This window comes from Terrapene carolina, unplaced genomic scaffold (genome assembly GCF_002925995.2).
Source record: "Terrapene carolina triunguis isolate 2854851 unplaced genomic scaffold, T_m_triunguis-2.0 Scaffold714, whole genome shotgun sequence".
NCBI lineage: Eukaryota > Metazoa > Chordata > Testudines > Emydidae > Terrapene > Terrapene triunguis.
In genome coordinates, this window is record NW_020665065.1 from 1710645 (window position 1) to 1736450 (window position 25806).

A 25806-nucleotide genomic window follows, 5' to 3' on the forward strand; every position below is an offset into this window, starting at 1 on the left:
CTCTTGCCAAGTGCCAACCCTTGTTTGGTGGGGTGGCCTCTCTGTAGCAGTAGGAATCCTTCAGCTTGCTAACTGCAGGAACAGGCACCACTTAGCCTTTTAGAGAGAAGTGCAGCAAGGCTCCTTATTGTAACAAACATGCTGCAATATTCCCTAGATGCAAGCAGTGAGAATATGCTAGAAAAGACTTCTTGTGAATTAGATATCAAAATATCTATACAAATATCTATCTATATATAACTTAAAATATCTATATATAAAAATAGATAATTACATTTGATAAACTTTTAGCCCCACTTCAGAGGGGCTTATTTAACTTGCCCATTAAAAGCCCAGAAGGCATTTTGGGTGCCTTAAATTAATCTGAAATCATTTTGGTGTGTAATGTTAGAATCAGGGGCAGGTATTCTGGTTTTTAGCCTGCTGTTCCCTACTCTGTGGCCTGATCCAAACCCCTTTGACATGAACAGGCGTGTTCCTCTGGACTTCAGTGGGCTTTGGATCAGGCTATTAATTTAAAAAACTAAACCCTTCAATCAAAGATGGAATAAAATAAATGAAATACTCCCCTCTACCCAGTCCTACTCTTCAGTTTGATAATGTTTACTGTTAGATAGTTCTCTCTCTCCTTGAAACCTACCCCTGGCATAATGCCTCCAGATCACTCCCATCTGGCATTTGTTTTGGCAAGTGCTGAGCAGAGACTCCTCCCTCTTCCTCCTCACTAAGCTCTGTTCACGGTTACCTCATTCCCCCCACTTCATTTGTTTGTGTTGTCTTCCTATCTGACACCAAGACTGTACGCTGTCTGTACAGCACCTGGCAGTATGGAATGTAGGGCCAGGACTGGAATTACCAGGCACTGCTATAACACACATAATACAGTGACACACTTCCCAATTCATCTGTTACCCAACTTTTGATTGGTAAAAGGGGAAGATTTTCTTTGCTGTTGGCAAATTAAGGTTAGGCATTCTTCATGAATTCAGAGCACTCCAGCAACTCCAGTAGCTCCTGTTTGAAGAAAAACATGACCTAGTCATACATCAGATGTCTTTGAAAAGTTGTTGTTTTTTTTTTTAAGGATCTATTTTTAACAATGTTTTCAAAGATAGTCAACATGCTGTCAAAACTTAAGATCCACAGACAGTTAAATGTTACATTCAAAAATATCTGCAGTACCAGATGTTTGGATTCACGTTTAGGCCAAGCACGGCTGCTTTTTTTAAATGTGGGAAAGAAAAAAGTGACACATTTGAGAAATGTAACTCCTACAATTATGTTATCTTTTAAATTGCAAATCTCAGATTATAAATACAGAACATGAAATTACTGTAATTTGCTGAAGTAATGTTCCCCTGGTTGGCAGCATCCATTGTCTGAGCAATAAGAAAACAGCAAGGATTTACAGTCTGAACCTGGAAAGAGGTGTGTACAGAAAGGGAAAGTAGATAAGAGAGTTCCCAAATACAATGTAAAAGGTCAGATCAATACTAACTGCAATGGACAAAAGTGTAGGTAACATCCAGCCTACACCCCTCAACCTACCGTTACTCTGGCACTGATAGAGGGTGCAGCAGAAGCCAAAGATCCAGAATGAAGATGTGACAAATAGTGAGGGATTGGTTATTTTATAAGAATAAATATTGTCTTGGTTTCTTGATGTGGCATTTTCTGCTCTAACTAGGTTTGACAGTTGTAATGGGAGCAGTGGGCCTGGAGAATGTAATTGAATTGGGATGTAAAAGGAGAGCTCTCCCACTTCGGGCAAATTCAGAGAACTTTGAGATGCAAGTAGTTTAGTACCTTTCTGGATTTTGCTTGTATGAAGGGGGAGGCGGGGAATATAATGTTGGGTTTCTGGTTCCATAATCCAAAGTGCAGAGAGATTTTGGGGCAGAAGAATATTGGCGTTGGGAGGAAATCTTTGTCTGATCTATGAGCAGTCCCAGGATAATGTGTGGAATTCATGTGCGGCTTTGTGTAGCTGTACACATCCCCTTCCATCCTTCAGGATCCCAAAGCATTCTACAAATATGCATAACAAAATAGGAAAACAGATTAAAACATCTACAGCTATATGCACACTTACAGTTCACACAGCAGAGCGTACAGTAAATTCTGTTCTTCTCTCTGAATCTTGGTCTAGTGCTTAATCAGAGATACTGAGGGTTAAAGCCATGCACAGGGCACAAATACTTCTGCTCCCCACTTTGTCAAAGGTCCCCACAATGCTGTCAGGAACGTGGATTAATAGGTGCTGGAGCTTGGGGAGCTGCTGCATCCCTTGGCTTGAAGGGATTTCCATTATATACAGGATTTACAGGTTCAATGGCTTTCAGCCCCCCCACTCTACAAATTGTTCCAGCAGCCCTGCTGAGAAGCTTGCAGATACCGAGGTGGGAAAATAAAGGTGTTAAACCTCCATGTTACTCCCTGAACTGTCCATAGTTGGTAGAAAAACTATTGTTTGAAGGAAAATGCAATTTTGTTACTTTATAGCTCACATCCTGTTCTTTGAAGCAGTAAAAGGAGCTGGAAAGCATGTCACGGTTTTCGTATGCTTGCACTGCTGTGCTATTTTTAGTAACAGTTAGTCTGTCAGTGGAATCTTACAATGTGCTCTGCTTTGGTCCAAGCAGGGCTAAATCCCAGTGGCATAAAATGATATATTTAATAAACTGTACGTGGCAGACTTTCCTTGTGTTAGTGAATCTTTAGGCTATTTATAACATCTGACATACAGTAGGATATGATAAATGTTGCCTGTATAAAACAGCTTTGCTTATACATGAAAGATCAGTTCCCTTCACCAGACAGCTATGTAGAATGAATGGTCTGAGAAGCTAGTGCTAAAGTAATATTGATGTCAAAAGAAGGGGAAGATGCTTTAAATGCCTTCATCTGTGGTAAGTGGGTTGTAGGAAATGTCGTAACTGCTGCATTGTTAGTACAGTTAGGGTGGCAACAGCTTTTCCATTAGCAGGTCCCTACTATAGAAGGGACTGGTACCACTGCCTGTCAACGTTGCCTGACACCTTCCCTGTTTTCAGGTGCTTGTAACTTTTTGGCAAACTGTAGCTGTTTGAGCTGAAATTTGACATGCCCTGTGTGTGCCCCAGGCTGAATGTCCCCCCCATGAGTTGGGGGAGAACCGGGACTGGCTGGGCAAAGAGACCGAGGCAAGGAGCCAGAAAGGAGGAGCCAGGGATGTGGTTAGCAGATACTGAGTGAATGAGGAGCCTGGGAGGAAGTGTTGGATTAGAGGGGAGGGGAGACAGATTGGACCAGGAGCTGGTAGTGGAGGACTGGGACTGGGTAGGCAAGGAGAATGGGACTGGCGCAAGGAGCTGGGGGTGGAGAAGAGACTGAGGAGAGGGTACGGGAGGGATCAAGCTTGGCAGGAAAGGGCAGAAGTCTGTGTCCTAGAGCACATTCCCCACTAGAGCCTGGCATAGAACCCAAAATTCCTGAGTGTCTCATCTCCCAGTAGTGCTGGTACACAAAGAGGGCGACAGCCTACTACCGCTATCAGTTACTCAGTTCAGGTAGCAGAGGTCTGTGCAGTGGCTCTAAAGGTTCCAACCCTGCTGATGAACCATGTGGGTGTCAGCATAGGTGCCAACTCCGTGGGTGCTGTGGGGCTCAAACACCCACGGGGAAAAAAAATAGTGGGTGCTCAGCACCCAGGAGTCAGAGCTTGAGTGTGGTATCTGCTGAGTTCTGTGCTGTAACTTCTGCCTTGGGGCAGGGACTATGTTTATAAACAGAGGCAGCGTGATTAAGATAACAAAGGGATTGTTATTAAATTAAGGATTGTTCGATGATCCTGAAAGCATTCCCAGGCACTCCAGTTAAAAGAGAGGAAAAAACGCGTAGGAATAAATGGTCCATTTTCAGAACGGAGAGAAGTAAATAGTGGTGTCCCCCGAGGGGGTTGTACTGGTTTTGGACCAGGGCTGTTCAACATATTCATAAATGATCTGCAAAAGGAGTAAACAGTGAGGCGGCAAAGTTTGCAGATGATACAAAATTGCTCAAAATAGTTAAGTCCAAAACAGACTGCAAAGAATTACAAAGGGGTCTCACAAAACTGGGTGACTTGGCAACAAAATGGCAAATGAAATTCAGTGTTAAATGCAAAGTAATGCATATGGCAAAATATAATCCCAACTATATATACAAAATGATGGTGCCTAAATTAGCTGTTACCCATCAAGAAAGAGATCCTGGAGTAATTTGCAGTACTTTGGAAGCACTATTTTTCCGGAATACTGCAGATCTATAAGAATCTTCTCCCTGTGCCTGTATCCTCCTGAACTCATTCTCCAGCTTCAGAAGACTTAAAAACTATCTCCAGTCATCAGTGGGACAGATGCAACTGAATAATGTAGCTGTCCTTAACGTGCATCAAAACAATACCAGGGAAATAAGATTGCATAAGAAATGCATGTAAATACGATTGCTGACAGTTTCATCCAGAAAGCTACAGTGAGACATAATGTCTTTCAACTGGGTTGTTAGTGAAGACAGCTTTTAGGTGATTGCAATGATTTTAATATACTGTAAATCAGGAGAATGTAGTTATGTAGTTCATAACAATTGAATCATTATTAAAATAAAGATATCAATGATAAACATACTTTCCTATTCTAGTTATTGAATGTAGTATATAAATATGCTGAAAATAGCTTCCCCCCAACACACACCTCTTCAAAAGCACCCACTGGCAAAACCAAAAGTCAGCGCCTATGGGTGTCAGTATGATTCGACATGAAGGAATTTGTTTTTTCAGATTGCTTTTTTTAAAAAATCGACAAAATCAGATGCAAAAACTGTTACAGGAATAGTATTAAGCTTGCACAATCAAGCACTCAAAACTTAGGAGATGCAAGAATTAAGGTTGCCTGTGCAACCTTAATTTAGCCCCCTTGTGCATATTCATTATGCTACCCTCCTAAATTACATCATCCCGTATTATTTCCACAGGCCCCTGCCTCACTAAGTGCACAGGGTGGATGGTGCTTACTCAGTGAGCAGCTATTTAGTATCTTGTTTTATCCTCATGAGTCAGTGTGTGCACCTTATTTATTGCATAATATTCACACCCTGCTCTGAAGTCAGAATGATCAGTTTCGTCCAGGGTTTTTGTATGGCACTCCTCACTCTAGTATCTGAGTTCTTGGCAAACACTTACCTTCACAACACCGCCATGAGGTGAGGGGGTGGTATTATCCTTTGGTGAGGGAATTGAGGCTCAGGGGAAGGAGGTTAAAAGAGAGACTTAGGACCTGAACTTGGTGCCCCAGAGCTTGGTTCTGTAACTCCTTCAATGTGCAGGAGTCTCCGCCACCAGTGGCAACCCTCTGTTAGTGGAAACGCTGCTAGGCCTTTCCTGGGCGCGGGGTGTCTGAAAAGCTTTCTAGTGGAAGGGATGTGCTCGATGGAATTAATGAGCAGGAATGGAATTTTGGTAGAAACCCATTGGGAACCATTTATTTTAAGCACGAGCATCTGGAAAGACGGTAAGCGGTTGCAGAGCAGACAGCGTCTGCAGGAAGGAAGAAATGTCCTAGAGCTGAGCATGAGGAGCCCTGGGATTGGGGGTGGGGTGATGCCTGAAAAGGTACAGTTCATTTTACTTCATTACTTTATTTCCCTCTCTGTTCGTATACGCTGGGCAGCCGAAAACGGAGTTGTTCAGCTGAATTCCATATAAGGTTAGGGGAATTTGCACTTCAGACAGTTGTGCATTGCGAGCTGTTCTATTCTATCATCACAAACTGTTCAGTTGTAATATAGCAAGTGTTTCAGGTCAGGAGATCTCGGGGGGGTGTTTCTACAGGGCCTAGCACAATGGGCTCAGGGGTCCCACTGTAATACAAATAATTCCTTCTCCTCTGTCCCCAGAGTCAGAGGATACAAGTGTGTTAGTGTCCAAAGCAGAGCACAGCCGCTGTATGTCGCCATGTAGTTGATCTGGCAAAAGGGTCACCCCCATAAGCTTCCAGTTCGTTTGTAGTTTTATCCCCAAATGAGCATGCAGCACAGTGCTGACTCTCACAAAATACCTGCGACAAAGATCCTCCGTGGCTACTAGTCCATCTTTGTCTGTCATTTGCTTTACATGGTTATTATGCCTGCAGTGACTTGAAGGTTCGGCTTGGAGTACCTGAAAAAATTTCTCTGCCTGTTCTTTATAGTACCGTACAACTGGGTCATGAATCTGTCATCTGATGGTATGAAAACATGAAGTAAAAGGCATAAATTACCCAACTTGCAGATAAATAGCAGGTTGATAGTTTCATTTTCGCATCCACTGGGTATAGTGGGAATAAGCACTTTTGAGGTGAAGTGCAGGTTACCTTTGATTGAAGACTGTGCTAAATACATTTCAGGACGCTTTGCCTCAGTGCTTCTTTTAACAAAACCGCTACAGTAGCTTTAGCAATTGATGGGTATGAAACCTGCAATTTACAATTTAAAGATGATATGTCCTTGTAGCACAGACCATTTGCTTCTGAATATCCCTGGAGTGTGCATACATATGAGCAGTGCTTGGAGAAGCTGGGTGGTGGTGTGCCTTTATCACCACAGAATGGAGCCATACAGGTCACATGTGATACAAGTTGAATTAATAAAATAAACTGTAATCCATTAGCAAGGTGGAGTCTCCTTTGCATCTCTGTTCTTTTCAATCACATACTGTGTTGCTGTTATAAGCCTTGTTGTCAGGCCAAAAGACTACATAATAAGGTGTCTGTAATGGTTAAACATTGAGTAGACAGGCAGACGATCAGCGGTTCCTTCACTTGTTTTTTGCTAGTGTAATGAACAATCCTTCAGCCCGTGAGAGGCAGTAGAGAATGTGTTCTTTACATGTTATTAGATTTCTGATAGCTGGGGAGCAGTATACAATGATGCCACATGAGACTTTAAAGCTTGAACTGCTTAGTAATGAAGTCTAAGGCTTGGTCTGCATTACAGCGTTAGGTCGACGTAAGGCAACTTACTTCAACCTAATTATGTCAGTGTCCACACTGCAGCTTTGCTCCCTCCGATGTAAGCGCCCTACTACACCGACATAACTCCACCTCCACGAGAGGCGTAGGGTTTATGTCGATGTAATGGGGCGATGCAGTGTCCAGGTAGACACATTGACTGTTGGCTGTCATTCTTGTCAATGTCACGGCTCCATACTAGAGCTGTGAAATTGACGACAGAGCCCGGTGGGGCAGGGGCTCCAGCTAGAGCCAGTCTGCCCCCAGGGGCCTACCTCCCCCTCTCAGCCAGGCCGCTGCCCGGGCTCCCATCTCCCCGTTCCCCTCTGGGAACCCGGCTGCACCGAGGCTCCTGGCCAGGAGCACCGCAGCCGCCGGGGTTCTCGGCTCCCCGCCGGGAACATGGCTGCCCCTCTCTGCTCCCTGCTGGGCAGCTGCTGGGCTCGCGGGGAGGGGAGCTGAGAACCTCAGCCGGGGGCAGGGAGCCCGGGCAACAGCCTGGCAGGAAGCCAGGAGCCTCAGGGCAGCCCCCACACTGCCCCTCTAAGTCAATAGAAGTGCACCACCGACAGGGCAGTGTGGACATGAACCATGCAGTAATTACTGTGCTGGCTGTAAGTCGACCTAACTTAGGTCGACTTAAGTTTTCAGTGCAGACGTGCCCTGCGTGCAGAGTATAACCAGCTCTGGAATGCCCTTGCTGACCTGCTCCACAAACCCATTACCTTCCTTTCATCTGAATCCCTCTTGAACAGTCATGCCTTGTGGGATGCCTGCAATAAAGGGGTCCGTGATTCAGTTTATAGATGTTTGTTATAATGTACCTGTGCCTTCAGGATGGTTGGCTGTGGGGGAGTATTCCTGTTATCCTGATTCCTTGTCAATCCATCCTTTCTAGGGTTTGTCAACCATACACATTGCATCGTGGCTACACTTAAATTGTAAGTGCCTGTAGGCAGGGGCCATGCCAGTCGGTTACTTCTGAGACCAGACCAAACCCTGGTCAGCTGTTTCCAGCATCTCAATGGAGAGCAGTCTGCTGCCCTTCGTGCTCCCAGAGAGACTCCCTCTACTCTGAGTTTAGCTTCCTGCAGAATGGGGGTAGAGTGAATGCCTGTTCGGAGTGCAGGAAACATGGTAGTAGCCAACTCTTCGTTTACAATTTGTCCTCTTTGAAGTGTATCTTGCTGTTGTTTTTCAGAAGAACCTTCAGTCTAGGAAAGTCACCCTGTATTCGGTTTGATCACTAATCTGTAATTCTCCCCTTGCAGGTGTTACTATGAAGTTAATGGACGAGGTAGCTGGAATTGTAGCTGCTCGCCATTGTAAGACCAACATTGTCACAGCTTCTGTGGATGCCATTAACTTCCATGAGAAGCTCAAAAAAGGTAAAGGACCAGTCCTAAGCATAAGGGGATAAGCCGCTCATTAGACGATTCTGACTTTATTGGTGTTTTATTGAAGCCCCGTCATGACACCCGTGTCTGGTCGCTAGGGAGCCAAGTGAAGGGGAAGCCCAGTCTGTGGCCAGAGAAACGAAACCGAGACAGACCGATCGGGTTGGAGAAATCAGTCTGGTGCTGAGCCCTAGCTGCTAGACTGGATTTGATTTGGTAAAGCTGAGCCAAAATCTTCATCTTGAAATATTATTCCACTCCATTGGATTCCAAGGCCAAAATAGGTAATCTACACATGCATGCATAGGGATGGTGTTCCTGTCACAAGGAGCGGTAAAGGTCATTTAGACTACTTGTCAGATAAAGCAGTTCATAGACTTGCTTTCAGGCAGACAATACACCTCTGACCCGATATAACACGAATTCGGATACAACGCGGTAAAGCAGTGCTCCAGGGGGGCGGGGCTGCGCACTCCAGTGGATCAAAGCAAGTTCGATATAACGCGGTTTCACCTATAATGCGGTAAGATTTTTTGGCTCCCGAGGACAGCGTTCTATTGAGGTAGAGGTGTATATGTTTTATCTCCTTAAGAAAAGAGAACTTCATGAACCATCATTACCAAATCAACTTGCGTCTCTTGTTCCTGGTGGGTTTTCTCGGAAACCCAATCTCCCAACCACCCCAAAATACTCCTGTATGCAAGTTCCAGTACTAGGGATGTGGGTGCTGGGGGCAGAGCTCTGGGGGCGTCCTGTTCAGGCAGCCCCCACACCTTTTGGGCACTTGTTTACATACGAATTTATGAAGTTGTTTCCATCTTGCTGTGTGTAGAGTCATGCTTGTAGCATTTCTTGCTCTGAGGTGAAAGCATACCCCAGAAAAAGACTAAATGGGCCAGTTTCCCTCTCATTTACGTTCATGCAACCCAATCCGCTTGAATGGAACAGCACACGCGGGTCTAGAAGCAAGCAGAATGTCTGAGGCTGGTTGTGAGCACTGAGCTTGGTATTGGCTCCCTAGATGACTTAACATTTAGTTCATACGGTTCAGTTCCCATATTGCACACAGCAGGTACTCACTGCCACTGCTAAATTAAAGGAAACGAAAGCCTAACATTGTGCAGCTTTGTTACAAATTACCTAAATAAATGACACTGCTAAATGCACCATGAAATACGTATTCAGTCAGGATCAGTGAAATTCTGTGTCTGCCTAACACTCACCTTTGCTGTCTAAAATTGACAATCCTGGATATTATAAATTGCTGCACAGGCTGTCAAGGCCTCAGTGTGACCAGGCCCCCCAAGCTGCAGACTTTGTTATTGTTGGGGATAGCAGAGATTTTGAGTTGTCACTTCAGGACACACATTTTTACCAAAATCTGATTTGCTGACGTAAAACTATGTTTAAGCTCACTGACTGTCCACCCCCACACCAGGTTGTAATTTTTTCATGCTGAAGGAAGTAGGTGAAATTCTGCCTTCTGTTACGCTGTAAATAAATATCGGATATTTGCACCATTAATTTGTAGCAGTGGGTGAGATAATATCTTGTATTGAACCAGCTTCTGTTGATGAACGAGACTGGCTTTTGAGCCACTTGGAGCACTTCTTCCGGTCTGGGAAAGGTACTTCCAGAATCACAGCTAAGTGCAAAGTGGAACAGATTGTTTAGCATGAGTAGTTAACACATGTTCTAAGGGGTCGTTCAGGGTGAAGTGGCCCGTTAACCCTGCAGCCACAGACAAGAAGGGGGGCTAGCAGGTTATTGTTGTAATATGCAATAAATCCAGTGTCTTTATTAAGAGCACGATTTTTAGTGTCTAGCAAAGTTATGAGTTTAAGCTTCCCAAGCTTATTGTTAGCTCATTTGTTAAAGTAGTTGGCCTATGTTATTCTTGGTTTGTAAGTGAAATGGAATCCCAAAGTTGGAGAGATCCAGTTTCTTTACATGTGTACAAGTGTTGGTCGTGAGCCCTTCATGTCTTACTCTGAGCTGGTAGAGAGACAAGGTGGGTGGGGTAATATCTTTTACTGGACCAACTCCTGTTGGTGAGAGGGACACGCTTTCGAGCCACACAGAGCTCTTCTTCAGGTCTGAGCTGGTAGGGCATTTCAGAAAATTACATAACCTCCGAAATACCAGCTTCTCAAAATTCCAGCTCAGAGGGGCATGATTAATGTCAGCATTAATCTATAATTATGCAGTTCCCTCAGTGAGCAGAGAAACTGCACATTCCTAAACAAGTAATGAAATCAAAATCTTTTTTCTAGCAGCCTTGATTTTTACAACCATTTTAGAAAGTATAGACTGCAGTTGGTAAATTTAATGTGATTGTTCTTGTTAGAAAATATTCCATCCATTGCAAATTTTATCCAGCTGCTCAGGAGAGACAGGATGTTTCTAGGGTTCTAGCCAAAATGAGTTTAAAATATCCTGCAATAACAACAATGCAGATAAACCCAATGTTGTGTTTTTAAAAATGAGTGGAAAGGAATATGCAATAGCCAGTAAACTCCTGTCGTTAGAGTATGATTTGGCTAGTTACATCCCAGGGAAAGTTTGCAGATGCCTTCAGACTGAACGTACACAGTGCAACGTGCTGGGGTTTTCTTTATGAATACGAACGTCAATAGAGTAAGGAACTTTCTCCAGCAATTAATTTAAAAATCAGGATTGTAATAGGATTATTCCTCCAACAGGAGTGGCTTTGGACACAGACTGTTTTCAGTGCAGGAAAGTAATTTTGGAGACAGAAACTCTAGCAAATCTTTGTTTTAAAAACTAATAAAATTAAAGTCCTAACTACCACCGGTAGAGTCTAAACTATGAAGTCCTTACTCATTTCTGAAATCCAAACTCCATCGCCTGAGTAAAGACTTGGGGATTTGGCCTAACGAATGAGTGTGTCCATCAACGTCTGCCCAGAGTTGTTTGAGACCCTAATTTAGATAGGGCCTTTCCGGTCACAAAGAAAATGCCATTACCAATGAGTGGCTCACCTACAAATTCTCCCCTACCAAATGGCGAGTCACATTGCTTGGAATAAAGCTATTTCATAGAGCCTGTTCTATAGTGTCTCTGTGGATGGGAGCAGTAATGCAAATGGAAAGGTGAGGTTGCTGTCACAAGCCAGTGCAACATCTTCCAAGGTGGTGTGCCTACATAAGACTTTCTGCCAATGTTTTTTCTAGGGGTCTTGTTGCTCGCAGAGAAGTGGGGGCAGAAAAAACAACCCCTAGTGTTTTTTTTCACAAATGACCAAAAAAATGAAGGGACCTGGCCTAGCTTTTAGTCCATTTGGCAAAGGTCATAATACAAAGTAGTTTGTGGTGTTGGTTTCCTTCTCTGAGCTATTACTGTGCCTAAGTGGCTGCAGGAAACCAGCTCCCTTGAATGTGATGGAATGAGATCATCTGACCATTGAGGTTAGTGCTTAGAGTGCATGGGCCACTTCTGTGGGGGGAATTAATGTGACCCAATATCCTCTCGAATTACATCAGATCAGTGTAGCAGCAGCATCCTACAGTGCTGTCATATTAAAGGTACCAAATATCAGCTTATGACATGGACTGTGCTGGTCTACAGAGAAATAGCAGTAACTGCAGCCCGTTATCCTCTTGCCAGATGTGCATGAATCCCAACTGATATTTATAATGTGTGAAGCTATAGGCTATGAGGCCTCTCCATATCTGTGATCTAAGTATGCCGTGTACCGGTTTCTGAGAGAGAGAGAGAGAACTTCTAAATGTTCATTTAATGGTGCTAAACAAACTTTGTTCATAGCCCGGTTAGGCTACTAGCTCTGTGTATGTAAATTCTGTACATCATGATCAATTATGTCTTATATACAATTAAATATTAACTACAGTCATTTGAAATAACTTCACTGAAAATGAACAAAACTTTTTTTAATCCCTAATGCCCCATAGAACTTTTGTACAAAGTGCTGTCTTAAAAGTTCTGCTATTAAATTACTCAGCTGCAGGGCCGCCCAGAGGATTCAGGGGGCCTCGCACTTCAGTGGCGGGTCCCGGGGCGGAAGGACCCCCTGCCGCGGGTCTTCGGGGCACTTCGGCGGCGGGTCCCGGAGCAGAAGGACCCCCTGCTGCCAAATTGCCGCCGAAGACCCGGAGCAGAAGAAGCTCTGGGGGCCCAGGCCCCGCGAGAGTTTTCCAGGGCCCCCAGAGTGAGTGAAGAACCCCGCTCCAGGGGCCCCAAAAAACTCTCGGGGGGGCCTGCGGCAAATTGCCCCCCTTGTTTCCCCCCCCCCCCCCCCCCCCCCGGGCGGCCCTGCTCAGCTTTCATATGAGGAGAGATGAAAAAGACTGGGACTGTTCAGCTTAGAAAAGAGATGATACAGGGGGGTATAGTGGAGGTCTATAAAACCATGATTGGTGTGGAGAAAGCTGATATGTGAAGGGATAAATAACAGTTCCCTAACACAAGAACCAGGGGTCATCCAGTGAAATTAATAGGCAGCAAAATTTAAAACAGACGTAAGGAAGTATTTCACATAATGCACAGTCAACATGTGAAACTTGTTGCTAGTGAACATTGTAAAGGCCAAAAATGTATGTGGGTTCAAAAAAGAATTAAGTTCCTGGAGGATAGGTCCATCAATGGCTATAGGCCAAGATGGTCAGGGATGCAGACCCCTGCTCTGGGTGTCCCTAAACCTCTGACTGCCAGAAGCTGGGACTGAACAACGGGATGGATCACTCGATAATTGTCCTGTTCTGTTCATTCCCTCTGAAGCATTTTGTATCAGCCACTGTTGGGAGACAGGATACTGAGCTAGATGGACCATTGGACTAACCCAGTATGGCCCTTTTTATGTTCTTATCTTAACGTACACTTCTACATCTGAATGAAAGTGGCCGAATATTCTACCTCTCTCCCCAAAATGTGTTCAAATTAACCTTTTTAGGTTGGTGCATTGTGATTTGTTGATGCCAACTGAACATGCAGTTTCTTGGATTTTAGTAAATTGATGTGTCAAATCAGAATGGAAATGAGGACTTCTACTGTAGCTTCCTTCATTGAGTAATGTCCTTAAATAACAAAGTATAAAACACCTCCAAGTTGCCAACTGGCTGTCTTTCCCTCTCCCTAACTCAAGGGTTTCATGTGTAGGGCATGACCCATCCAGTCAGCAGCACCCTCAGGATTCTCATGAAAATGAGAAGAAGCTCTTATTTAACCTCCCACAAAACCCAGGCCTAAGCTTACAGGACTGAAGGGGCTTCTGTTTAAGTCGAGGGGAGTTTTGCTTCCAGAGTTAGGCCAAGTGCTTTTGGACACACTCTTATGATTAAAGAAAAATGCCCCTTTTTAGAAAATGTTACCTTTAATCTCAACCCCATCTTGGGCATTTCCTTTGTTTTACCTACTACTGTATCATGGCTCTTTCAGAGATCACTTTTACTCCACACTCTGTTTTTGTAATGTGTTTCCTTAAGGGAAATGCATGAAGCTACAAAACGTAAACTTGGTATACAGATCACTTGCTCTGCTTTTGGCTTCAGTTGGTTTAAAATCTGAAATGTAAAGAAAAACACTTCCTTTCCCTAAGGTGCTGAAATTGCATAGGAATGTTTAAAAAACCAAAAGGTTAAATTTCATTAAATAGCTTTTAAGCCATTTACAGGAGAAAATGTGGGTCAAATCTCCTCATCCCTGAGTGGAGAGAAGCTGTCTCCCAAAACCCAGGCTTTTCCAGTTCAATTAGCAGTTTGGACGTAGTGGAAAATTTCTGTAAATTCAGATGGAAAGAGTGCCTGCGTGAACACACAACAGTCTTGTTTCCTTTGTTCTGTTTCGTAGCCACCTCCTGGGACAGAATTCCTTGAAGCATATCTAGTTTAAATAGTGAGCTGTTAGAGGTCTCTAATGTACATCATCAGGCCAGGGTCAGGGCTAGTTAATGTTTTTTACTCTTTCTTTTTGCTGCTTCATCCCTTTGGCATATTGTCGCTCCATGGACAATCTAGCTGGAGTTCCCAAAGGGGACATTCCCATCTGGTTAGAGCAGGGGTCGGCAACCTTTCAGAAGTGGTGTGCCGAGTCTTCATTTATTTACTCTAATTTAAGATTTTGCTTGCCAGTCATACATGTTAACGTTTTTAGAAGGTCTCTTTCTATAAATCTATAATATATAATGGAGAGTATGAACCCGGCAGCATCATTATATAATAAGTCTATAATATATAACTAAACGATTGTTGTATGTAAAGTAAAAAAGGTTTTTAAAATGCTTAAGAAGCTTCATTTAAAATTAAATTAAAATGCAGAGCCCCCCGGACTGGTGGCCAGGACCCTGGGCAGTGTGAGTGCCACTGAAAATCAGCTCGCGTGCCGCCTTTGGCACGCGTGCCATAGGTTGCCTACCCCTGGGTTAGAGAGACCTTCAGAACTATAGCAATTGCCTTCTCTTCACATGTTGCTTAAGCCCAGTGCTTAAAATGGAGAACATCAGTGGCCGTGCAATGGCGCCAGGTCAATAAAAGCAGTTGGCTGAATTCAAACCTGCTGTAAGGGGCACTGCAGCACCATTCATGTTAATAGATTTGCTCCCACTTACACCAGGATTGAATTTGTCTTAGTATCTCTTTGTTGGGCACTGTGGAAGTCTCCAAGAGCTACAGAGAACCTGGAAACCCTGTCTTCTGACCTTCTGTATCATAGACGTGATGTTGGTATTTAGGGAAACCTATCAGAGGATTTGATAGGAACAGTATGTCTCTTGAAACCCTGGTTTCATATGGTATGGCAGGTAGTGGCAGTGGCCTGAACTGCCTCTTTATAGTTTCTCCATGCCTGGAAGTTGGGTCACTTCTCTGAGATAAGGACTTTGCCACCACAGTCCATCTCTCTCTGACGTAAAGTCTGGATTTCTGCAATATGCTGTACGTGGGGCTACCTTTCAGGACCACTTTGCGAACTTTGGCTACTACAGAACATGTCCACTTGCTCGCTCAGTGCTGAGCTGTATGGAACACTTCACGTAGACAGCGCTGGCTTCCAGTTTGCTGCCTGCAAGGAAATGAGTCTGACGTTAATTTTTTTCATGAAACTAACATGGCATGTGCCTGTCCCTGTACTGATTGCTCTGTTGGAATGATACATCCCTTTCCCTTACCTTCTGTCCGAGTTTTGTTTTTTGAGATAAGCTCTTTGGAGAGCTGTCTCTCATCTGTCTAAGCAGCACCTATTAAGTTTGGGCACTGCTGTAATAACGGTAATTAATCACTCACAGCGTTGACTTTGGTCTATAAAGCATACAGGATTTGGGCTCCATTGTTGAAGAGCCCAGCTTTCTCTTTGTGCTGTTGTGACTTTAGGGACCATCGGCTGACTGGAATATTAGAATTGAAGGGGACTAGAGGCTCGTGGCATTCTCATCGGAAGGACCCTGACTGCTGTTCCCTGTTGGTCTGAGAGGGCTTGGCTTTGACCTGCAGGTCATGATGCGTGGCCCATCTTTTTATCCAGACTTTGCCTGTGCAGCAGGGGCTGGTGAGAGGAGCCAGGGTTGAGTTTTTGCCATTGGGAGTTTGTTGATGTAACACTCAAGGGAAGAGTTTTGACACCTCTAACTGCAGACCATTGTGGACTCCTTAGCGCCGAGATGTCATCTCTGTCACTGCACCATGCAATGTCTAAGGGCTGGTCTACACTGCCGCGCTAGGGATCGAAGTTCCGAGTTCGATTTATCGCGTCTGGTCTGGACGCGATAAATCGAACCAGGAAGTGATCCAGCTCAACGAGAGGAGTACCGCGGAGTCGACGGGGAGCCTGCCTGCCGCGTGTGGACCGCGTCTGAACCGCGGTAAGTTCGAAGTAAGGTATGTCGAATTCAGCTACGTTATTCACGTAGCTGAATTTGCGTACCTTACTTCGACTTGGGGGGTAAGTGTAGACCAAGCCTAAGTACCAGATTCCATCTAATAGCAAATTATGGCAGCTCAGAGCACAGAGTTTGTGGAACTGAAGCAGCTAAAATCAATGGTTAGAATGTGCACCCAGCCCCCTTGCTCCCAGGGTGTGACAACTGTAACCACCTATGCTTGCTCACTCCAAGGTTAGGGCTGCATAATAGTCATAGCTCTGTTCTCTGTTGGCTTTACTGGAGCTATGCTAATTGATTGCCAGCTGAGTTTTTGACCCTATGTGAAAATCGCTTAGAGATTCCTCTAACATGTCTGATCCTCTGAGTGGACTGAGTGAACCCAACCCAGTCTTGAAATAAACTTGCCCAATCAGTGCTGTGACTCTGTCAGAATTTGTTTTTGGGGGTGCAGTAGGAGACAAGAGGCAGCAACAACTATTGACCTTTCAGAAGCACATTGGATCAGATTAAATGATTTCCCCATGCTGACAGTGAGCATCCTTCCCTTCAAGAAACCTGTTCCTTGTCTAGTCTGTATCATGTGTGCCAGCACTGCGGCAAGTATCTCTGTTTCAGTCCAGGAGCAAGAGAGGTTTGCAGTGAGAACATTACAAGAGATTCCAGCTGTTGTCATATATAATAGGGACAGCCCCAAGGGAAATCACACCTCTTTCTGCAAATTATTTACCTACTATTGTTACACTTAACAGCTAGGATCCCTATAGAGGGGATTAAAGAAAAAAAATTTCTCTTCAGTTTACTCTGCATTTGGCAGCACTTAGTGTAGCCAGTTTCACTGTCTCCCCGGGGTAGCTGGTCAGTAGTTTCCCTTTTCCTGTATGAGTCTCGTCATCCATCAATAGAGGAGAGAGAAACATCTCTTAAAAACTAGGAAATCTTTTGTAAAAGCACAGGCTAGGCAGGAGGATTCAGGCTGGTGAGGTACCAGAAACTGCTTAGCATCGGGGGTAGCTGTGTTAGTCTGTATCCACAAAAACAACATGGAGACTGGTGGCACCTTAAAGACTAACAGATTTATTTGGGCATAAGCTTTCGTGGGTAAAAAAACTCACTTCTTCAGATGCATGGAGTGAAAGTGCTTGTAACTTTATTTAAATATAAATCCTAGATTTCACACTGATGCTCCTTCAACCTGGCTGCAGGTGACAAATGCCTAGAGCCACTGGAGTTTGCTCTGGAGACTTGAGGAAGGAAGTTGTGAAGTGCTGGCTGACTTGTGAGCCTGGGCTTGATTCTTAACAACTGTAAATAAACTATTTTAATCTGGAGTAGTCTTGTATTGTCCGGCAGAGCATTCCCTTTCCGTCACCCATAGCCACCTCCAATGGTGTGCTCCCTCTCCTGTCCTCCATAGCAGACCCCACTTTTCCAGATATCTGGATTCGTGCAGGATCCAGGCAGTTATGGCTGGGCCTTATCTGGAATGCCCATTAGTCTGGGCGCTCGGGGAGAGACACAGCTTTATTTATTATCCTATATTCTTCACAAGTTGAAAAGCTTACAGGGCTTTGGCCAAACGGCTCGCACATCTGAGTCACTCACTCATGCAATATTTAGGGCAGCCTGGCACAGGCAGGGGATTTGCTGAAGGAGGAGCAAAGTGTGCAGAGTAATAAAAAATAATGAAATAAATAAAATGAAGGCAGAGAAGCTTTCCAGTAAGAGCAATAAAATCCCAGATTATTAACATCACAGAGGAGTCTTAAAAAATCCTGTTCAGAAGGGGTCTTACCTCCTACAGTGCCAGCTTTGTTTCTTCCCTGTTTTTCCCCTTAGTAGGCCCATTTGCAGGAGCATTTGATTTTTCAGTACTTTGAGAGGTTCAGCTCCTGCTTATTCCCCACCTGAGGTCACAGTCCTGTGTTTGACTTGTCAGCTGTGAAAATGATTCCAGTGTCACAAATGGAGAATTTTGGCTAAAGGTTCAAAATGGAGCATTTGGGAGAGGCTGGGTTCCCAAGAAGGCTTGTCTGCATTCGGTGGGACTGTGAATTATTCATTGTTTGGACTCCTTGTTCCAGTCTCAGTAGTAATGCTGCTTGCAGTGCTGCAAAGGAATCCTAAAGCAGTGAAAATACCGGATGGGTGGGAAGGTTAAAGCAGGACACACAGTTTAGAATTAGCTGGAGAACCAAAAATGAAGGGTTTGTTTGCACAGCTACCTTTTGGATACTGTCTTGTGGAGAGACCTTAGAATTGGATACTAAGAGTCCTAGCCCTGATGGCTATCGGTGTGTAAGGAGATCGAATTCCAGCAAACTAAAAGGGGGAGAGATGCTGCCGGGTTCATACTCTCCATTCTTCACCTCTTTATCCAAATAGCTGTCTTTCTAGGACTGAGCTTGCATTGCTTAGTTGATTAACAGTGTCGCTGTTCTGTATGTGTGAGCATGAGAGTGTCTGTCTCCCTGAGTGAGGGTAAAGAAAAAGAGGTGGCTATTTTCTGCCCCTTCTTCCTGAGACCTGTTTGTGCTAGAATGACTGTTAACCGGCGGGGATTCAGCTTTCACAGCTGAGTTTAAACTTACATGTACTTCGAGCGGCAGCTCTGCCACTGACCGGGTTTACACTGTAATGATTTTTCAAGTAATGACGACCACATTGACAGGCTTCACATGAGACCAGCTTGGGTCCAGCTCTTTCAGTGCAAGATTCAACATGTTTTTCCACTTTAGTCTGCTTTTAATTAGGAATCATTGAAAATTATGAAGTTTTTCTCCCTGTGGCTCAAGCAGAGTTTTTTCATTTGAAGTATAAAAGATCCCCTCATGCACATAATACGCGTGTTACACAAAGACTGACTGTACCAGCTAGAGAGCGAAACTACACTCTTCTCTTTGCATTTATACCTGGTGATATGCCATCAATATTCTGCCAATTGTGTCATTTGGAAGAGAAGCAGACTTCAGTTTCAGCTGCTGCTCCTTTTCCAGGTGTGACTTGGTGCAGCTGCTACTGCTGACAGCATAATTCTGTTCCGTTTGGGGTCTCTAGCCACCTCATCAATGAGCCTCCAGTAGCTCATCAAGCAATATGATTACCCTTTGTTACGGGCGGTTTGCTTTCTCTTAGTTTCCCCAGCGGGAAAATTGTATGTGCAGTGGAGTGTTTTGTACTGGTAGGGCTTTGGCTTGGTAAATACGTCATGCACGTGGTGTTCTGTGCTCATGCTGAAGGACAGTTGAAGTGTGCCTTGCACTTGGAGTGGAAGATGGTGAGGTCTGTGATATGTTTCCTACGGGAAGTAAGGACTTAGTTCCACGGCTTTGTAGGTTTCCTTTGTTCAAATCCTAAGTGAGATCATAGGCATTCTTGAATGCCTTTGGAATAGTTTACTATCTTTTATAGTAACTATTTTGGAAGAGTTCCACATTTCCATCAAAATAACATACTTATGGTGCTTTATTGTGTAGTCTGGGTGGTTTCAAGGTGTTGTGTTTAACATGCATGATCTCTTACAACTATTTGCAGTGTTGGTCAAGGAATACAGACAGTCTTGACATGTTTGGCAGTTGATTATTTATATTAAACGTTGATGTTAATCCAGCAGCTCCAGACACATGTAACTTTACCATACCCCTTATTCACAGAGAAAAATCTTTCCTATAGGCCAAGGTCATTTAAGCAGCAAATATTTCAAGAAATCTACTCATGGGATTGTATCTCCCCTGTGAAGGTTTGGTTAGCTGTCGTCAGGACTTGTTTGGTGTCAAACGTTTTGGTGTGATTGGCCCTTTGAAAAAGCAAAGTCTCCCCTCCCTCCCCCCCCCCCCCCCCCGTATCTGTGATTTGTCTGTTGGGGGATTTCTGTAACATCCTACCAAGAATGCAGTGAGTATAAATCCCTAAATGAGACCATTGTTAGTGACACGTATTGAAAGCGAAATATCCTTTTCGGCATGTCCGTGTGTATGATTCTTCATGCTGGTGGTGAATTAACTCAGTGATAGCTGTGGAGAGTTCACCGTTATAGGCTCAATAAACACTTCATGAACACCTAAATGATTCGGCAGCCCCGAGGCACCTTGGCATGGTAGAAATGAGGTGGCCATTTGTGCCTCCCCTTTTGTGGCACAACGCACAGGGAACAGGCCGTACGGGCCCAAAACATTGTCCCTGTTCCCTGGTGAAAGGCTCTGAGTGTTACTGTGGTGCTTTAAGCTCTGCAGTGCGGTTCCATTGGGCTTTCTACCTGGCAATCGTTTGATTTAGGCAAGATGACTTTTCTCCCTTTAGGTAAGGGGCATGTGGCTGAAGACTGTGGGTGTCCATCCTTGTGGTGTTTCCCCTTTCTGATTAGGTTTACCCTGAAGGCACTCTGTCCTTCTCCAAACCTCAGAACCCAAGAAAGAGGGAGCAATGCAATGTGCCATAGTGCAGCCATTCTTTCTCTATGGGATGTGTCAGAGAGTTGGCTTGATCCCCCCATGTGAAGCACAGCGCATGTTCAGTTTGGACTTTGGCTTCCTCTGAGGCATCAGCTACTGGCTGTGGCTGGAGGTGGGATCCTGGATATTATGGACCGCTGGCCTGCTCTAATATGGCAGTTCCTACCTTCATTTGGTCTCAAGATGTGCACAGAAATATTATAGTAACAGGATGTAATGGAGTCCAGGAAAACGAAAGCTAAGACAGGAGCCCCATAGTCCAGAAAGAGATTCTAATACAACTGACCTGCAGTATGTTTATTATGCAGCCAAATTAGCACCAAGAGCTATTTAAGTGGCATTACTGCAGTCTGGTATGTATTCTGCTGCTCTGTAACAGTTCTGAGAAAATGTAATTATCTTCATTGTGGAGTTTGACCGTATTTACTGTCCATTATAAGTGAAATATATTGGAATCCATTTCTACTTATAAAGTAGGTTTCAAATGATCGATAATGGCAATGCTTAGCATGGGGAGCCTGCTGTTTTTTCTTTTAAATATCAAAACTCATTAGGTGAATTTATCTGTAGATGATTTTCTACACATCTCCTATCTTAACTATTTGTCTCCTAAATTGCTAGTCATGCTCTGCATTGGTTCTTCTACTTAAGGTGCAGAGAAGGTATTTTTGTACTGAAATAAAAGTGGAATCACACTTCAAAAAAAAAAAGTTTAATTATTAAAAATGTGAAGTGCATTTGCATTTGGCCGAGCCAACACGAATGAGCAGTAGACTCAGAGAGGCAGGCTCAGTGGGAGACTGAACAGAGGGACGCACTGCAGCACTCCAAGTTCAGATTCTGTGGTGAACTGGAACTTTTCTGAAAGACCCGTCCGCTGCAAACCTTTAGTTACGACTAATGCGTTAGTCTCTAAGTGCTACGTAGATCTATCTCCTGAGTCTGCCACAGACTCCGCCTGTTCCGTTTTGCTCTACATTAAAGTGTATCTTCAGGAACTTCCCTAATGAGGGAAGTGTGTTCAAAACAGAATACTTTCTCGGGGCGATGGGGTAGAAGGACTTTAGGCCTCTCCATGGGGCTGTGCCCCCGAAAGCTGCCATATTGTGCATGCTCATTGCTTGAGAAAGTCAGTCATGGCCTAAAGTGTGTAGGGGAGTCCATCCATAGTCCTGCTATACAAACACTGTATCCTCTTTCCTCTTTTAGTGCCAGACCTCAGGGCTGTATTCAGCGGCACAGTGGTCTAATGGATTGAGCTCAGGACTGGGAAACAGGAACATCTAAGTTCTAGGCCTGAACTCTGGGGAGCTGGACTTCACCTAGTGTGTCTGTGCCTCAGTTTCCTGTCTCTGAAAGAAGGTTCTGGCTTACCCGCCTCAGTGGGCAGTTGAGGTTTGGCGAACATTTGTACAATGCTTTGACGTTGAACGCGCTGTCGTTACAGCTGTGTGTGCAGCAGCCTGTCCAGGGCTGCCTTCATGCCTCATCTTTCCTGCACGTGTCTGCCCAACTACTGCTATAGATCTGTGCACCAGCCCCGGGGAGATCTTACAAGCTACATGGCCCCTTTTCAGTGCCTTGGAGCCCCTGCCACCCTGACCCATTGCAAAGAACCCCTTCCTGCCTTTAAGCACAGGACTGATGTTTCAATATACTACTTAGCAAGGTCCCTCACACTGCTATAGCTTCTTTCCCATCCCAGAAAAACCTCTCAGCATGCCAGTCCTGGGAGAGCTCAGCTCAGTTTTCTCTGCTGAAGTATCAGGCTCCATATCCCAACTAACTCACTTTGATATCAGTGCATGGGATGGAACATTGTTTACCTACTATGCCTTTGGTTAAAATCTAGAGTGATTGGCCCTAGAATTAATAGTTACATTTCAGGTCAGCACGTTACGGGCAGATTTAAACAAATGTCATTCTGTAGCCAATGTTTATTCTGCTCTGGTGTCAGTGTGGGGACGCCTCCAGCCATACTCCGTACCTCCTGTGCTTTGATCCAGTCTGATCTCACAGGCTTAGTGGGGTCTGTTCCGAGCAGTGCACTGCCTGGCTGGGTGCTCCAGGAAGGTGTTTTGGGGATTCGGTTGGTGCTACTCTTCCCTCTGAGCCATTGCCCCAGCATGGTGATGGGAAGCAATGCTGTATTACAGAGAAGATACAAAACCAAAGTCCTGATCTCTTGTGGTCCTTTGTAGCTCTTATGGCACTTCTAGTAAGAATAGTGGAATTGCCCTGATATGACCAAATTCCAAATATCTTGCTCCCTGAATTCCCCCTGAGCTTCCCATTGTAAATTGTATTCCTCATTTCCTGTCCTAAACTGGTATTGTGTTGCTCTTGTGCGAGCAGCAGCCATGTTCTGCCTGAGAGATGGATGCATTTCAGTGGTGGGAGAAATCGCGCGCTCGCGCTCTCTCTCTCTCTCTCTCTCTTAGCTCACCCGGGTGCTCGGTGTGCAGTGAGAGCCTGTTGTGAAAGGTGTTCCATAATGGAGGTTCGTACTGCTGACCCTGTGAAAAGGATACGGTACTCTAGATTGACTGGCATTCGTTTGCAGGCATTCCAGATAGAGACTGACTAGACAAGGCATCAGTTACTCCTCTCAGCAGGCTAGCGCCATCATGGCGTGTGGAAATTCCCACCACCAGAGAGAGGGAAACAAAAATAACATCCACGGTTGGAAAGAAACATTCCAAGACTTGTCGTTCCTTTTTTGTTAGGTAACAAAAAATCAATCTAGCCTTTCAGTTGTGCCTAACCCAGCCTGTTAGCCCATTTAGCAGTGGAGTGCTTTAACAGTCTAAGTAATGGATGGCTATTGTTTCCTGCTGCCACCGTAGGAGCCACTGATTAACCAAGCCATCTGTGTTTTGCAGGTTGTGTCATTACTATTTCTGGACGCATGACCTTCACGAGCAATAAATCCATGGAGATCGAGGTCTTTGTTGATGCTGATCCTTTTGTTGATGAACCTAAAGAAAGATATCGAGCTGTCAGTGCATTCTTTACCTATGTATCCCTGAGCAAGGAGGGGAAGCCTCTACCTGTTCCACAGCTGGTGGTAAGAATTCTTCATTTAAAGAGCTCAACCTTCGTGCTGCGTAATGTGAAGCCCTGGGTTGTGGAGCAGCACAGGAATAATTACTCATTGTAAGGTCTTGCTCCCTTCACCAACAGAATGAACTACCAAGTGCTTTCTGGTCGCCCCCATTGCCCTCAAAAGGGTGATTTGGGCTATTCCTGTGCTGAGGCTAGAATCCCTGGAATGAGCCAATTTTCAAGGGAGTCATGGTGCTAGGGAGGATGGGGCCTGCCTGGCCAGGGGGCTTCATGTTTCCTGTACATTTCCTGTTCTTAAGTACTCTGGTCAGACTTGTATTTGTGCTGGACTGCGCAGGTCTGGTCAAAAGCCCACAGGCCCTTTCTGGTATCTCCCCATCTTAAGCCTGTAATTTTACTGCAGAATAACACAGGAGATCAGCGATAGAATATGACCACGTTTGGAGCCATTTACTCAGCTTTGGCTAACTGGCCTGCGTAGCCACAGTGATTGCTAGGAAACCAAGGAGTACACTAGAAAAAGGTCCCAGCAGGCTGCCTCACTATCACAGTTTAGATGCCCAGGGGAGGCAAAAGGCAACTGTCCTGCCTTGAGACCTGTGCCAAGAGGAGCCATGCCAAGGTTGTGCAGTTCTCCAAAGCTGAGTCTGCAGTGTGTTTGGGGGGAGGTGTCTGGCTGAGTCTGCAGTGTGTTTTGATCCACCTTTAAGGGGATCTCTCACTCACAACCAACTCCAGGTAGTCACCCACTCCCACCCCCCACAGATGGCCAGCTTCTGGAGCCCCCGGGCAGCAAGGTAAGAAAGGGGCTCCCAACACCAGGAGTGGGCAAACTACAGCCCGCTGGTCGCATCCAGCCCGTCAGACATTTTAATCCTGCTCTCAAGCTCCCGCTGGTGAGCGGGGTCTGGGGCTTGCCCCACTCTGTGTATGCTGTGGCTCCCGGAAGCAGCAGCACATCCCTCTCTGGCTCCTGTGTGTAGGGGCAGCCAGGGGGCTCCACATGCTGCCCCTGCCCCAAGTACCGCCCCTGCAGCTTCCATTGGCCGGGAACCGCATCCAGTGGGAGCTGCAGGGGTGGCACCTGCCGACAGGGCAGTACACACAGCTACCTGGCTGCGCCTCTGCATATGAGCCGGAGAGGGGACATGCTGCTGCTTCCAGGAGCTGCCTGAGGTAAGCGCCGCCCGGAGCCTGCACCCCTGACCTCCTCCTGCCCTCCGAAACCCTTGGTCCCAGCCTGGAGTATCCTCCTGCACCCCAAACCCCTCATCCCCAGCCCCACCCCTGAGTCTGCACTCCCAGCCAGAGCCCTCACCCCTTCCCACACCCCAACCCCAATTTTGTGAGCATTCATGGCCTGCCATACAATTTCCAGACCCAGATGTGGCCCGAGGGCCAAAAAGTTTGCCCACCCCGTCCTACGCCCTAAATGTTACCACTGCCTTAGGTATGTGAATGTGAGTTACTGGCTGGCATGTGAACTTGCCAAACTCTGGCTGCTGTCGTCTGCTCGCTGTCCGGTGTTGCATTTCTGCCCTGCTGTGACCGTTTCATTTAGCCTTGATAACTGTCCACGTCTGTCCGATTGGTTAATGCAGTTACACCATCGTACTCTACTGTTGTTTAAAATTGCCATAGCTACCAAGGCAGAGAATGCCTCCCTTACAGGGCAAGGGAGTAATTGTCCCTAGTGCTCTGGGTGATTCATCTGGTCCGGAGGGAGAGAACCAGGAGCGAGCCAGTAGCGCCAGTAGCGTCACCACTGCTTTTCTTCTGGGAGCAGTAACTGAGTGAGTTCAGGACATCACTGGCCATATCACTTCCACATGTTGCACTTCTTGTCCTGCATTCTTCCATTCCCATGTTCTCTCCTGGTTATCACTGACTGCTTTAGAAATACTGGAGTGGGCAAATTCCTCCTCGGAGTCTTGGGACGGAAAAGGCAAACTTTTCCCCCTGTGCAGTTTGGGGAAACCTCACCTGTACCTGAATTCCTGCCTCTGTGCTCCTGCATCTCATTGATAGATACCAGATTATCA

General features: G+C 45.3%; 1 protein-coding gene across 3 annotated transcripts in view; it reads left to right on the forward strand.

Annotated features, from left to right (window-relative positions):
• The window catches only part of ACOT7 (acyl-CoA thioesterase 7), a 99302-nt gene that overhangs the window by 57830 nt on the left and 15666 nt on the right, over positions 1–25806 (forward strand). For 2 of the 3 annotated variants that reach the window (XM_026659987.1, XM_026659988.1), the window contains 2 exons: positions 8273–8389; positions 23581–23765. In XM_026659987.1, the coding sequence (XP_026515772.1) occupies positions 8273–8389; positions 23581–23765 (302 nt within the window). The remainder of the gene's footprint in view (positions 1–8272; positions 8390–23580; positions 23766–25806) is intronic. The other variant, XM_026659989.1, reaches the window with a different exon arrangement.